This window comes from Pristiophorus japonicus, chromosome 22 (genome assembly GCF_044704955.1).
Source record: "Pristiophorus japonicus isolate sPriJap1 chromosome 22, sPriJap1.hap1, whole genome shotgun sequence".
Taxonomy (NCBI): Eukaryota; Metazoa; Chordata; class Chondrichthyes; family Pristiophoridae; genus Pristiophorus; species Pristiophorus japonicus.
In genome coordinates this window covers 33,189,472-33,204,763 of record NC_091998.1, presented here as the reverse complement: position 1 = coordinate 33,204,763, position 15,292 = coordinate 33,189,472, and the positions used below count along the sequence as shown (strand labels likewise).

The following is a 15,292-nucleotide window of genomic DNA, read 5'->3' as shown; positions in this document are numbered from 1 at the left end:
CCTAATCCCACCTTCCAGCACTAGATCCGTAGCCCTGTAGGTTACGGCACTTCAGGTGCACATCCAAGTATTTTTTTAATGTGATGAGGGTTTCTGCCTCTACCACCCTTTCAGGCAGTGAGTTCCAGACCCCCACTACCCTCTGGATGAAGAAATGTTTCCTCATCTCCCCTCGAATCCTTCCACCAACTACTTTAAATCTATGCCCCCTGGTTGTTGACCCCTCTGCTAAAGAAAATAGACCCTTTCTATTCTCTCTATCTAAATGTAAAGGTCTACCAGGGGAAAATAGTTCCTCTGCAGGCTTTCTATTTACCTACTGTTTGCAAGGATATCCGTGCAAAATCTCGTTTTGGGCCACATTTTCCACTTCAGGCACTCCGTACTGGTTTCAAGCACTTCCAGCACAGGAAGCCTTGCTCTGCGTTGGGTGCAGTGAAAGCCTCCGTCTACTCTGCTCCAACAGTATGCTGCGGGGAAACCGCAGAAGAACCATCCCTAGTGCCACGTGTCCGATCGTTTCCATTTCCCACACCCATCATCCTGTCCCTGAGTGACACTGCCAATTAGTGCTGGATTAGTGACCCGTGTCCACCAGGAACTGGACTGAGATCGGGCACAGTTTAGTGCTGGATTAGTGACCCGTGTCCACCAGGAACTGGACTGAGATCGGGCACAGTTTAGTGCTGGATTAGTGACCCGTGTCCACCAGGAACTGGACTGAGATTGGGCACAGTTTAGTGCTGGATTAGTGACTAGTGTCCACCAGGAACTGGACTGAGATTGGGCACAGATTAGTGCTGGTGGCTCATGCCCACTGGAACTGTCCAGATCCATTTTATGTGGTAGCGATAGAGCCAGCAGTGAGAGTGAGTGTTAGTCCCATCAGTCCAAGGTGGGTCATGCACTCTGTTTATTGGTGATGGTGCATTCGAGCTCGGCATTAGATTTATTAAGGATTGTGTCGGTATCGAAATGAGTTACCTTTGTTCTGTAAACTTCTGTTTGTTATGGTGCTAATGTTGGCTTCATCCGCTGTCAGCGTCCGATGATGTGCAAGAGATGAATACTGTGTGTCCAGTAGCATCCAGGACACGAATCCTGAGATGATGCTATTGGAAGACCGCACCAAACACAGCCTTCGTTTTGTTGGACGCCCAATGTGTCCCAAGAGACACCATATAGCGATCAGAAACAGGGAGAGCTGCGCTCAAAGGCCAGGGGCTCCGCTGTCCAAATTGACCGGCTAAAACCTGGCTGTGGTGACCTTTGTCCTTTTGCGGACAACGAAACGGTGTAGATGTGTCTAACGTGTTTACTAACGCTTGCTTATTCTAACACTTGTGTCTGTTCTGTTGCTCTGCACGCTTACCAGTGGATTTTAAAGGTGGGAATGGCCACAGCATTTCAGCTACTTCCATTAATAGTGCGGCAGTTAACTCTAGTAGTATGCTCGGTAATAAATGTAAACATAAGAAGCCCCTGTCAGCAGCAAAAGCCTGCATTTCCGAAATCCTTCCCTCAAAGTTCAAACCCAAGCTGCTTGTAGAGAGCGTGCGTAGCCAGGATAGAGAGGGTGACGGCCCCTCTCCACAGAAGGCCCAGAGCTGTGAGAACCTCCCGAGTGTCAACTGCCTGCTCGCCAGCAAGAGAGTGGCGCTGAAAGAGACTGGGCGCAGCGTGGAGTCGCTCCTGCTGAAGGAGAAAGCGGAGCCCGCCCCGTGTCTGAGTGGCGGCAGGAGGCTGCAGGACTCGCCCAGCGCATCCGGGAGATGCCCAGCTCCAAGTGACTCTGTTGACAATGTGAGCGAGTTCACCAAGCTGTACCAACATCTACACCAGCACAACCAGGGGCCGGGGTCCCAGCCCACCTCCATGGTCAGAGACATGGCCTTCCAGTTTGAATGCAGCCCACAGGGCCAGTGCGGGCAGAACTCGGGTCCAGAAGGCTCGGACAATGTCCCAACGTGCTCGGTGTCCTCCCGAGTCAATGAGTTTGAGCAGATAATCCAGAGGTCCCGGTCCATGCCCGCCCTGGACACGACGGGCGGCTCCATGCCATGCAAGAGCCCGGTGCCATCTCTCTCCAAACCTTTCCTGCAGTCGGCGCACTCTGCCGAATCTCTCCTAGAGCCCCCAGCGCCACCCCGCCAGCGCGGGAAGCCCGAAGCCGACGTTCGAATAACCATCCGCAGCGCATCGACCTCCGGCAGCGACGTGGAAGAGGCGGCAGTGAAGGTGGGGGCCGCCGAGCCGCAGCCGTCCCCTCGTGCCGACGTTGAGCTCGACCGCCTGTCCGTGGCACCGGCCGACAGCTCCACCACTGACGGCCAAGCTCCCGGCGCCCGCAGAGCCAACCAGTGCAAGGGAGCCTGCCCTGCCTCCTACACCCGCTTCACCACCGTCCGCCGGCACGAGAGGCAGAGCGCGGACGCCTCGCACTCCCAGCAGGCCACGCACGATCTCCCCACCGCTCTCTCCAGGAACCTCTACCTCCTGAGCCCAAGGCCGTTCAGACTCAAGAAGCCCTTCCTGCACCGGCCGAGGAACCCGTTGACTCACGCGGACTCCGCCAGCCAGACCGAGGCGGAGCACAAGAAAGGAGGCTCGCTTGACAACCGTGTCGCTCGGGGGCCATCGCCCAACAACCGGCCGTCCCTTCCCAAGCGCACAACTTCCTTTCACATCGTGGAAAAGTTGAGCCACTCGCCTGCAACTGGACAATGCCAAGATAACGGCAACTTGCAGCCCGATCTCCCCGAGGGCTCGGCCAATGAGAATCTTGTTGTGATGGGATCTGTAGGCGATGGGATCGACCCAAACAACAATCTGCACAATGAACTTGGGATGTACCCTAAAGGTGGACTTTCCAGTAATTCACTGGCCCTTTGTCTGTTGAGATTCTCTCGCTGTGTTTCTCCTCCCCCCCCCCCCGCCACTCCCCCAAACCCCCTCCCCCACCACACTTGTGCTCTTTGTTTCTGTAATGTGTGACATTGCAGTGCTCATTCTAGTCTGTCCTTTCCCTATCTGTTTGACATTTCACTGTAAGCATTGGCAAATCGGTTATTGACTGCCTCTAGACAGTGTGCCCAGAGTAACTACAGCCGGGTCTTGTCTTTAGGTCGCATGTTGAGTGTAGAAAGACCCTGGAGTGAAACTTTGTGTGAGTGCGTGTGAAGCTCTTGATTCAGATGCTTGAGAGGAATGCGCAATAAGCAGCTTTTTTCATGGGCAAAAGGACTGAGAAGATGGGCCTCCTTTGGTATCATTGCTAGAGATAGATGCATGCTCACATGCATACACACACAGGTACATCCATCCACATAGATACAGAATCACTCACTCACGCTTGCACACATTGGGACTGATTTTAACTCGAGCGCAGTGGGGAGTGTCTGACTCACTCACTTGAACCATTGGTTCCTGTTGGACGGAGCTGGTTAAATTTGGACCCGTAGTCACATGCACACTCATATATGACATATGACATACTGGGTGTATACACTGATATATACAGTCACACCGGGTATACACACCGATACATACTCACATACAGACACACCGGGTATATACACTCATATATACAGACACACCAGGTATACACACCAATACATACTCACATACAGACACACCACGTATATACACTGATGCATGCAGACACACTCATGCTCACACCATTGGAGTTCAGCATCTTAGTCAGCTTGCCTCAAAGTCAGCAAGAATTTATTTATTGGTTTTAAGGTTGACAAGAACAACGACACCTTGCATTTGTATAGTGCCTTCAACATCCTATAATGTCCCAAAGCACTTCATAGGAGTGCTGTCAGACAAAGTTTGACACTGAGCCACATGAGATATTGGGACAGGTGATCAAAAGCTTGGTGCAAGGGGTAGATTTTAAGGAGTGGCTTAAAGGAGGAGGGAGAGGTGGAGAGGTTTAGAAGGGAATTCCAGAGCTTAGGCAAAGACCGCTGCAGGCACGGCCACCAATGGAGGGGATCCACAAGAGCCAGAATTGCAGGAGCACAGATCTTGGAGGGTTGTAGGGCTGGAGAAGGTTACAGAGATAGGGAGGGGTGTAGGGCTGGAGGAGGTTAGAGTTAGGGAGGGTTGTAGGGGCTGGAGGAGGTTACGGGGAGGGGTGTCGGGGCTGGAGGAGGTTACAGAGATAGGGAGGGATGTAGGGCTGGAGGGGGTTGCAGAGATAGGGAGGGATGTATGGGCTGGAGGAGGTTACACAGATAGGGAGGGGTGTGGAGGCTGGAGGAGGTTAGAGATAGGGAAGGGTGTAGGGCTGGAGGGGGTTACAGAGATAGGGAGGGGTGTCGGGGCTGGACGGGGTTACAGAGATACGGAGGGATGTGGGGCTGGAGGAGGTTACAGAGATAAGGAGGGGCGAGGCCATGGAGGGATTTGAAAATAAGGATGAGAATTTTAAAATTGAGGCATTAGTTACTGACTATTCTACTCTATGCCACTGCTGCATTCTCGTGGGGGCCTCATTTCAATCTGGAGCCTGTGACGTACACAGACCTGAATCATTAGGTAGAAATAAGCGGTAGGGATGGGGGTGAGTGTGTAGATGTGGGGTGAGGTTTGTCGGTGAGGGTGATGGTGTGGATTGTAGGTGAGGGTTGTACGCGAGGGTGTGGGTGAGGGTGATGGTGTAGGCCAGCACCTGACCTACCCAGGTGCTGGATGACCGTATACCTGCGATGTTCGGCCCTGTGGCAGTTTGACGAATGAGGACGGGACGTGGGGTGTGGGGTTGGAGACACTGCTGGTATCTGGGTCCAGTGAGAGTAGCACCATCGGGAAAGGGAGGAGGGGAGAGAGATTGGTTTTGAAAGTATCCAAGGCCACAGATGATTGCTAAAATGATTCCTGTGACATCGAAGTTAGTAGTGAGATAAGGGCCTAACATTTAGCAGGGAATGGTGTGCAAACTGGAGAGGAATTTTCCGTGGATTGATTCCTGACTTAGCTGACAAACGGTTGCACTCCCCCAGTCAGTGTTGTCCCGTCAGTCGTCCAGACCCAGCCTCCTCTAATAATATTTAATTCTAATTCGTTAGACTGCTGTAGACTTTTTTTTGAGGCTTTATTTGATAATCTGTTCGCAACAGGGTTAAGTTCACTTTTAAAGGTTTCCTATCTCTTACACTTGAACCGTATCCCTTTGTCGGTGACGTGGGTGGATTAACCTTGCTTTGTGTTGTCTTCAAGTAGAGTCGGACTCGCCGAGGCTGTCCGCTCCAATCGAGCGCATGGAGACCCCCGAGGAAATCTGCCGGCGACGTCACGAGGACAAGGAGGTGGGTCCCTGAACGATCGACCTTCAGGTCAAAGATCAATTGAGTGTTGCCCAAAAAGAAAGTGATAAACCATAATTTTCAAAGAATAATTCTTATTCCTTTTTAAAGTGGTACTGTTGTTGTGGTGATGTGTTTGGGGAGGGAGGGTCTGGGGACAGTAAAGCTGGATGTTATTTCATTCTCGACTCGTATTGTGAGCTTGCAAACAGGGTGAAGCAAATCAATCTTTCTCTTCAACTTGATAGCCTTTTAAAGCAGCCTACTGGTGGCCTACGATGGCTCCGCACCGTGTTTATTGCCTTGCTTTGTCTTAAACGGGTTTGCAACACGCAAAAACAAAGAGTAGTTGGTTGCAGGTGATGAGGCTCGCACAGATTCACTGAGTCCATGAGATGCTAAATCTATTCTGTGACCCCTTGTTGGAGAGGAAAGGTAGGGCGGATAATTTGAGTCATCCTTGTCGCTAAATTATGTTGTGCACACATAAATAACTGACCAACTGAGCCAGGAGAAAAGCAACTTCAACCGTGTGCTTTTATACAACCCAAAATGGCGTCTCAAACCAGCATGAACCAGAATGAATACAGCAACTGTGAATAGCTCCTGCAGGGTCCTAATGCCCGTCCAGTGAGCTGTAATAAACAAATAAGAGTATGAGCAGAACACACCCTACCAAAGGCATCTGATTCTCTGTCACACTCTGAATGTGGTGACCACGACAGCTGATTAGACTGTAATTCCCGTGGTTCCGAGAGAGCTGATCATTGCCGATGTGTCACTGTAACCGAGTACTGATCCCATTCTGTATTTACTGGCTGGGATCGAGTCACTCGACTGGTTCAAAGCTCTTCATTCAAGTAGCGTTTACCTACTTTGACTCTGCACTGCATCTTTTGAGAATTGCCTTCGCTAAGCATGTGTCATCCATGAAGGTACTGAATAAACACAGGTTATTCAGTGTGGTATACTGAATATACCACACTGTGAGTATACATCTCACAGTACATGTGAGCTACATCTCGAACTGGGGCGGTCATTTCAATGGCCCAGGTTAAATGGAACGTAATCACATAGAATCTTGCAGCACAGAAAGAGGCCCATTCGGCCCATCGTGCCTGTGGTGGCTCTTTGAAAGAGCGATCCGATTAACCTCACTGCCCGCCCTTTCCCCGTAGCCCTGCACAATTTCATCTCATCCAGGTATTTATCCAATTTGCCTTTGAAAGTTATTATTGAATCTGCTTTCACCGCCCTTTCAGGTGGCTCGTTCCCGATCACAACAACTCGCTGCGTAAAGATTTCTCTTCATCTCCGCCCTCTGCTTCTTTTGTCAATCACCTTGAATCTGTGTCCCCTGGTTACCGACCTTCCCGCCAGTGGAAACAGTTTCTCCGTATTGACATGATTTTGAACACCTCTCTTAAATCTGCCCCAACGAGAAGAACCCTAGCCTCTCCTGCCCCTCTCTCTCCATGCCTGAGAGAGAGGGTGGGGATAATATTGGGCAGCTTTAGTACTAGCTTTAAATCTTTATTGGAGTTTGCATCTAAAGTGACTCTTGGATTTTTTAATTGGGACACTCTGAAAATGGTTTGGGTTGGACACGTTCTGACAGATGCAACAACTTGCTAACAAGTCATGTCCTTATGCTATTTCTTTACAAATATAATAAAAGGTTTGTAAACCTGTTTTTTATTCATTGATTGTGCCCACTTAAGTAAAGAATCTAAAATTAAAATATTGTTTTTAAAAGGCAAAAATTAAATACAGTCTATTCCTGTTAATTTGAAGTTGCTTAGTTTAAATGATCTGTTAATTGAAAATGAAAGCATGTAAAAGAGGGATTGAACTGAAAAGTAGGTAAGTTATGTTAAACTTGTACCGAACCTTGGTTAGACCACACTTGCAGCACTGCACAGTTCTGGTCGCCATATTATAAAAAGGATGTAGAGACACTTGAGAGGTTGCAAAAATGATTTACAATGATGATACCTGAAATGCGAGGGTATACATATCAGGGAAGGATGAACAGGCTGGGTCTCTTTTCTCTTGAAAACAGAAGGCTGAGGGGCGACCTAATAGAGGTCTTTAAAATTATGAAAGGTTTTGATCGAGTGGATACAGAGAGTGTTTCCACTTGAGGAGCAAAATTAGCGTCCATCAATATAAGATAGTCCAACAAATCAAACAGGGAATTCAGAAGAAACTTCTTCACCCAGAGAATGGTGAGAATGTGGAACTTGCTACCACAGGGAGGGGTTACAGTGAATAATATTTAAATTTAGGCTAGATGAGGGAGAAGGGAATAATTGATTCATGGGATGCGGGCATTGCTGGCAAAGCCAGCATTTATTGCCCATCCCTAATTGCCCTCGAAGGTGGTGAGCCGCTGCCTTGAACCGCTGCAGTCCATATGGTGAAGGTACTCCGTGACTTTGCCGTAGCGGTTTGGTGCAACCGAGTGGCTTGCTGGGCCATTTCAGAGGGGCTTTTGAGAGTCAACCACATTGCTGTGGGTCTGGAGTCACCTATAGGCCAGACCGGGTAAGGGCGGCAGATTTGTTTCCCTAAAGGATATGAGTGAACCGGATGGGTTTTTACGACAATCCGGCATGTTCTCGCTGGGAAAGCGAAGGTGAGGAGATGATCTGATTGTTGGGATTCTAATGGAGACCATGATCCACTGCCTCCCCGTGTCCAGAACAGTAGAACCAGAGGACACGGCCTGTGCCTGAAGGGGGTAAATTCAAAGTTAATCTGTGGAAACAATATCTCAGCCAGCGAGTGGAGACGACTCTTTCGGGAGACAGTGGGAGCAGTTAGCGTTGATTCATTCAAATGCATATTAGATAGATTTACTTCAGACTTTGGGGATACAGTATCTGAGTAACTTGAGACGCGGCATTTGGTGAGCGTAGCATTGGGAGGAACAGGTGTCTGAGGACCTGTGGTTTCCCCAAAGCTCTCCATCACTGGGGAATTTCCTCGTGTCTGGGTCTGTTCCAGACTCATTAGTAGAGATTGATTGCTATGATTGGTCGACAGCTCTATTATCATTCAATCACGTGACTACTACCAGGATGGTAGAAGCCAACGAGATGGACCTCGGTCTTTTTTCATTTAGCAATTTCCATGTCCTGGACGATTGGCATTTTTTTCCAAAAACCCCTCCAAAAAATTGACTTTGAACTAAATAGGAGTGGACTGTAAGGGTCATTATTAAACTGTTGATCTTGACACCCAGCTCACTGCACCATAACTGCATGCCGTTGCCGGAAGCTGTGTGTTAAATGTGCTGGAGTTTGCCTCTCGGTGACAGCCTCAAGCGGGTCTCTCAGCTTTCTATTTGGAGGATGATCACCGTTGTCTCTCTCACTGCCTCTCTCTCCTGCGGTCAGAGAAAGGGACGCGGGATGGCTACACTTTAAATCTGGGTGACTTGCAAGGTCCCCTGGCTCTGTGGGAGTGTCGTCTTGTCTGTGCTGTGTTTTGATATAAATTTCTGTTGTTCCTGTTTGCCCCGGATTCTGATCCCATTACCTGAGCCTCTCCGTTCCGTTCCTCTCTAATTTGCATTAAAGCAAAAGGAACTAGGGGACTCTTGTCAATCTGAGAATGCAAGTGGGTGAAACAGAGACGAGCATTCGAAGTGATTCATCTGTTCACCTCATGTTGCACATAACGTTTATTGAAGCCATATTCTAAACTTTGCGCTGCCACAGCATGTGTTTGAACATTTTTTTTTGACAGGAAAAATTGGCTTTTTTCTCTTTCAAATAAGCAGAAGCAGATCTTTGTATGATCCCCATTTTGTGCGATTTTCTAACAGAGACTGTTAGAAGAGCAGAGACGACTTAGACGGGAGCAAGAGGAAGCTGACATTGCAGCCAGGAGGCACACGGGCATCGCTCTTACACACCACCAGTTTATCACTAATGAGAGATTTGGGGACCTCCTTGACATAGACGAGGCAGCAAGGAGGAGATCTGGGTCGGAGGTCGGTGCCACTCACCTCGGTGCACAACTTGACCCAAAGCAGTACATGCCATCTTCCCCCCCCCCCCCCCCCCTCCATGCGGTTCAGTGTTTGGCTTTCTGTGGAGTATATGTACTAACCCTGCAATAGCAGCCTAACTGTAAAGGCCAATGCTTCCTAGTCGGCGATTCCGCATGATTTAAAACTCGCTAACCGCTGCATTTTGTGTGTGTGCATTGCCGTCCTGCGCTTTGCAAACCCCCCCCACCCCCCGCCCCCCGCTGTCTCACATGCCATCTTTTTGTGTTCTTGATTGAAAAGTCTGTTGAATATTTATCTTTGCATCTCACTAACCCCATCACCTTCCTTTTGGCATTTTGTGTTGGCGAGAGCTGGTCAGAGGAGGACGCCGTCCCATACCGGTCTTACAAAGTTAAAGTGTAAATGTGCGGTCGTTTGGAAACGGTTCAATTCGCAACCACAGCCTTCGGGATACAAGCCTGCTTTTCCTCCCGTTAGCTTACTTCCCTTTCCCGCCCGAGCTCGGGTTGGGACACCGCTCCACGGCCGAGCGTTGATTTCCAGTCCGTCACCCGGGCCCGAGCCGAGACCGTTGAGTTTCGGCCGGGCTATTCGGCTGCGGACGGCGTCACGGCCGAGCGCCGCGTCCCTTCCTCGCGCGGTGCCCACAGCCGCGTGGGTGGCCGGGTGGTGACCAGCAGTGGCACTGAGGACAACTGTGGCCGCCAAGTGCTGCAGCACCTGACCCAGCACAAACTGGGGACTGTATCTCGGTCATTCTGGTCTCTGTGCTGTGGGACCATGCAGCGCTGGGCGAGAGGCAACAACCCAGCCATTTACTGGCGAGGGCTTAGTAATTCATAGCTGCATATTCCATATGGAGGCAGTAATATGACTTCAGTAACCTAACCTGTGATCGGTCTCTGCACCCCTTCAGGGCAGCTTACAACTGCATCAAAAATGAATGAAGAGCAAATCAGTCTGTCTGATGTCATTCTTTGTCAGACGTCGCACAAAGAATCGCGTTTTGAGTCTGTAAGTCTTCTTGGTCAAAGGGAAATCCCGCAGCTTAACTGGTTGCTGAGCTTGTCCGTGATATAGGTAAAGGCGTCAGAGTTACGCCGCGCAGATCAGCAGGTCTCGGGTTGGTTCGCTGACGGGAGAGCAGGAGATCGGCAATTGTCTCAGCCCCTCCCTCGCCCCGGGGATTGCTGCTCCTGGTCACTGCCAACATTCACTATCTGAGCCGCTGAAATCAAACCCAGGCAATTGCCAGGTGAGAGAGAGTGAAAGGGGAATTGTTTTTTTTTAAAGTCACTCCTGAGGTTTGGGGGTGGGTGGGCTTCACTCCCAGTAAGGTTTGGGGTGGCCCTCACTCCCAGTGAGGTTTTGGGGTGGATGGTCCGCACTCAGTGAGGCTTGGGGTGGCCCGCACTCCCAGTGAAGTTTGGGGTGGCCCTCATTCCCAGTGAGGTTGGGTGGGTGGCCCTCACTCTCTCTTCCCTTCAGTTTGATCAGCCTCTTGGACAAAAGAGCTCCAACCGTTGAGTGCGACGCTTCCCATTGTAACCACACTGGTGCTGCCAACACACCATCTTTCAGAATAATTAATTCTGTTATAATTTTTAAGACAAAACTCAGTGCTCACACCATTCATTTTGTACATTTATTAACATATAGTATTTACTCTTCTTCCTTTTAAAGCTACTGCTTTGTCTCAATTTGCATTTTCCCCCATAATTTTCCATTCATTTGTGTAGAATTAATTTCTAGAGAAATTAAACATGCCAGCACTGTGAATGGTCTATAAAATGGCAGCAGGAATATGTTGACAGGATAATGACACAAAGGCAAAGTACTTAAGGTTCTTCTTTTTCAATAATTACTGATTTTTCACCTAGAAATTGGCAGATTTGCACAATTCCCTGAAACTTCTCAGTTTTTGCTGTCTGAGGTTTGGTTCTGTGCTTCACTCAGTCCCAAGTAGAGACTCCATCTGGTACATTCTGTACGAGTTATCTCCTCTCCCCCTCCAGTAAACCATCAGACATTACAACTAGAAAGGAAGTGCCAGTACCACTCAGTTGACAGATTCACTGCCCTGTGTCGTACTGGGTGGCAAGGTCCCATCTCCAGCTCCCTGGACTGTGCCGAGTTAGCTGATCTTAGCCAAGGTAGCAGGTGGGATTCTCCAATTGACCTCGATGTCTCTGGGTTCAGGAGGGTTCCTGCTTTTGACCACTCTGCAGCAGTCCATGCCAGGAGAGCGAGTGTGTGCGCATGTTTTTGTGTGCATGGGTGTGAGTGCGCATATATTTGTAGTGCGCGCGTGCACACGTATGCCTGTGTACATACGTGAGCGGTAGCATGTGCACGTGTGCGCGTTACACACACACATGTGAGCTCGCATGCACGCAGAGACCAGAGGTCAGGACAGGATTGGACTCGGCTGTGAAGCCCCCCCTTGGTCGAACATCCTGCTGCCAATCATGGCCCAAGCCCCCACAGGAAGCGGGTGCCCGGAGACTGCCAGTACCTGTGGAACTGGCCCCCAGCACGCTATGGAACATTCCATGAGGGAGGTTGGTTCAGTATAGCGGGGAGGGGGAAATAAACAATGGGCAAAAGAGGAGCAATATTACTGAGAATTTTTGTGACATTGATTTTATTCTTAATTTTTTTTGTAAAATTAAAAACAGAGGTTTCCTGGGAAATAATTTTGGAAAAAACAAAATGTGTTCGGGGCACAAAGGCCCCGTGGGGGTTGAGGGCTACTGCTCTGCCCGCACTGACACACTGCTGGTCTGTTAAAACATTACTCTCTGACAAAATGCCCCTCGTCCACATCGCTTGTGGAGAGGCTGACATTGATTGTGATTGATTCTATTTTTTGCACAGACTCTCGCAATAAAGTTGCCCCTTGCACTTGCTGCTCTCTGGTGCAATGAAGCAGCTTTCTCTCCTTATCCTTTGACCGACCTTTTGGTCTGCCCCAATCTCACTTTGTCCAGCTCGGGGCCTGTCCTCCACTTGCCCACCCATGAAGCACCTCCAGACGTTGCTCATATGTTGAATATATTAGCGGGCTGACTGGGTAGTTGCTGAGAGGCTGTTTCCCCTGGCTGGAGGATCTAGAACTAGGGGCCATAGTCAGAGGATAAGGGGTCGGCCAGTTAGGACTGAGATGAGGAGAAATTTCTTCACTTGGAGGGTTGTAAATCTTTGGCAATCCCAACCCCAGAGGGCTGTGGATGCTCAGTATATTCAAGACTGAATTTGATAGATTTTTGGATATTAAGGGAATCAAGGGATATGGGGAAAGTGGAGCTGAGGTCGATGATCAGCCATGATCTTATTGAATGGCGGAGCAGGCTCAAGGGGCCGAATGGCCGACTCCTGCCCCTGTTATGTTATAGAAATGTTGCAGGAACTATAAATCCAACTGTGATTTAAAAATACAAACACAGGGAATCTGGACTAAAAGCCTAAAATTCTGACAGCGGAATTTCTCAGCGGCTGAAGGAGCGAAGCAGTTTTAAGTTTCAGGTGAAGCACTCCGTTAGAATCTTAAGTACCTCGTGCTTGTCAAGGTCTCTATTAACCTGGTCAACACATCGCCGCCATGTGGCAGTAGAATGCAGGTATCGCAGTGAGCGTGTGGCTTTATTCTTGTGCTGTGATGCAGGCTTGCAATCCATTCCGTTCACTGTCTCGGTTACTGTGCTGCAACCCGCTGTCATGCTCGCAAGATGAACGAGGTTTTAAAAAGCTGTGCTCGGCGATGGTCGTATCGTTAATCCATGCAATGTGTCTCCCTTTGCAGATGTTGCCGGCCAGAGCCAAGTTCGACTTTAAGGCACAGTCTCTGAAGTGAGTTCAAAGAAACGCAGATCACTTTATCTCCGCACACAACCGCACTGCAACTCACCAGGTGCTGGGGGGATGCAACACTTTCCGTTAATCAAGTACTCGCTCCCAGGTCAGGTATAGCCTGCGGAACAAAGTTCCCCCCTCCCAGCCTCAGTGTGTGATTACCAATTTCCTGACAAATTTAAGGGGTACTTTTGTAACATCATCATCATCAGCACTCCCAAAATTGTTACTTTTGTAACAATGAGAAATTCAATCCAGATTTTCCAAACTCAACCCTTACAGTCAGAGCTATCTGCCAGAAGAGAATTTCAACTCGTGAACTAGCTGGATTTGAACTCGGGGCCCCAGAGATCCAAGGGCCCAGAGTAACCCACTGCCCCACACACCCCTCTCTGCGCACTGTAAGAGAGCAGAGTAATGCACCATATTTTACGACATCACTCGCACGCAATACATAATCTGTTTGCGATTCAGCAATTCCCTCCATAACTCTCTGAGCTTAAAATCCCTGGTACTTGGATCATCTTTGTGGCTCAACTCTACCCCCTCTCGGGGCAATAACATTGTCCTATCGATGGACTGTCCCAGCATCTTGCACGGCAAAATCACAACCTCTCTTCGCCTCTGCTTATTTCCCTTTTTTTAATTTACTGTAGCTGAAAAATATGGAATTGATTTACACCTATGTCCAGAAACCGCTTTCCTGATCCAAGTCGTTGATGACAGCAGTGGATCCAGCCCAGCCTCTGTGATACCCCATTCACAACCTCTTTCCAGCCACAACAGTTCCCGTTTATGACTTCCTTTTGTTCACAGCCCAATTATCTGCCTGGGATCCCGTGTTTCATTGCCCCTTATGAATTGGAATCGTGCCAAAGCCTTTGCGGAAACCCATGTGTCGACCAGCTGGGATTCCCTACTCAATGTGGGATTGATTATTCCAATTGCGTCGCTCTCGGCACGGAGACAGGCCCACTGGGACCACATGGTGGGAAAGTAGGGGCGTTCACCTTGGCGTTTTCAGCACAGACCGGGGAATCTAATCTCTCTGCCTCTGGGTCTGTCGTGGCTCGCTATTACACCAGGAGAGGAATCACCCATTATCATCGGCAATCCCTCGGAATTGAGGAAGAATTGCTTCCATTCTTAAAATGAGTCTTTAGGTGGCTGAACAGTCCAATACGAGAGCCGCAGTCTCTGTCGCAGACAGTTGTTGAGGGAAAGGGTGGGTGGGACAGGTTTGCCGCACGCTCTTTCTGCTGCCTGCGCTTGATTTCTGTACGCTCTCGGCGATGAGACTCGGAGCTCAACGCCCTCCCGGATGCACTTCCTCCACTTAGGGTGGTCTTTAGCCAGGGACTCCCAGGTGTCGGTGGGGATGTTTCACTTTATCAGGGAGGCTTTGAGGGTGTCCTTGTAATGTTTCCTCTGCCCACCTTTGGCTCGTTTGCTGTGAAGGAGTTCCGAGTAGAGCGCTTGCTTTGGGAGTTTCGTGTCTGGCATGTGGACAATGTGGCCTGACCCATTGAGCCACTGAATGGCGCCACTTTTAACAGCTTTTTTTTTTATTATTGTAAGTGATTACTGCTTTCAAATCACTGTAGAATTGGCTCTTTGTACCTCTGCGGAATGGCGGGTATGGCACTAACTGTGGTCTTGTTGGACCTAGGGAGCTACCGTTCCAGAAGGGAGATATTGTCTATATTTACAGACAGATCGATCAGAACTGGTATGAAGGGGAGCACCACGGGAGAGTCGGCATCTTTCCCAGATCGTACATCGAGGTAAGGCCTCTCCGTGCTCCGAGGTTGCACCGTGTGTGGTCAACAACCAGGGGGCATAGGTTTAAAGTAATCAGTAGGAGGTTTAGAGGGGATTTGAGGGGAAATTTCTTCACCGAGGGTGGTGGGGGTCTGGAACTCACTGCCTGAAAGGGTGGTAGAGGCAGAAACCCTCACCACATTTAAAAGGTACTTGGATGTGCACTTGAAGTGCTGTAACCTACAGGGCTACGGGCCAAGAGCTGGAAAGTGGGATTAGGCTGGATAGCTCTTGGTCGGCCGGCGTGGACACGATGGGCTGAAATGGCCTCCTTCCGTGCTGT

At 49.5% G+C, this 15,292-nt stretch overlaps 1 protein-coding gene across 49 annotated transcripts in view; it reads left to right on the top strand.

Annotated features, from left to right (window-relative positions):
• Positions 1–15,292, top strand: part of LOC139234937 (sorbin and SH3 domain-containing protein 1) — a 259,206-nt gene that overhangs the window by 224,439 nt on the left and 19,475 nt on the right. For 33 of the 49 annotated variants that reach the window (XM_070865865.1, XM_070865858.1, XM_070865866.1 and 30 more), the window contains 4 exons: positions 5,230–5,318; positions 9,148–9,315; positions 13,139–13,185; positions 14,858–14,972. In XM_070865865.1, the coding sequence (XP_070721966.1) occupies positions 5,230–5,318; positions 9,148–9,315; positions 13,139–13,185; positions 14,858–14,972 (419 nt within the window). The remainder of the gene's footprint in view (positions 1–5,229; positions 5,319–9,147; positions 9,316–13,138; positions 13,186–14,857; positions 14,973–15,292) is intronic. The other 16 variants (XM_070865905.1, XM_070865907.1, XM_070865886.1 and 13 more) reach the window with 3 other exon arrangements.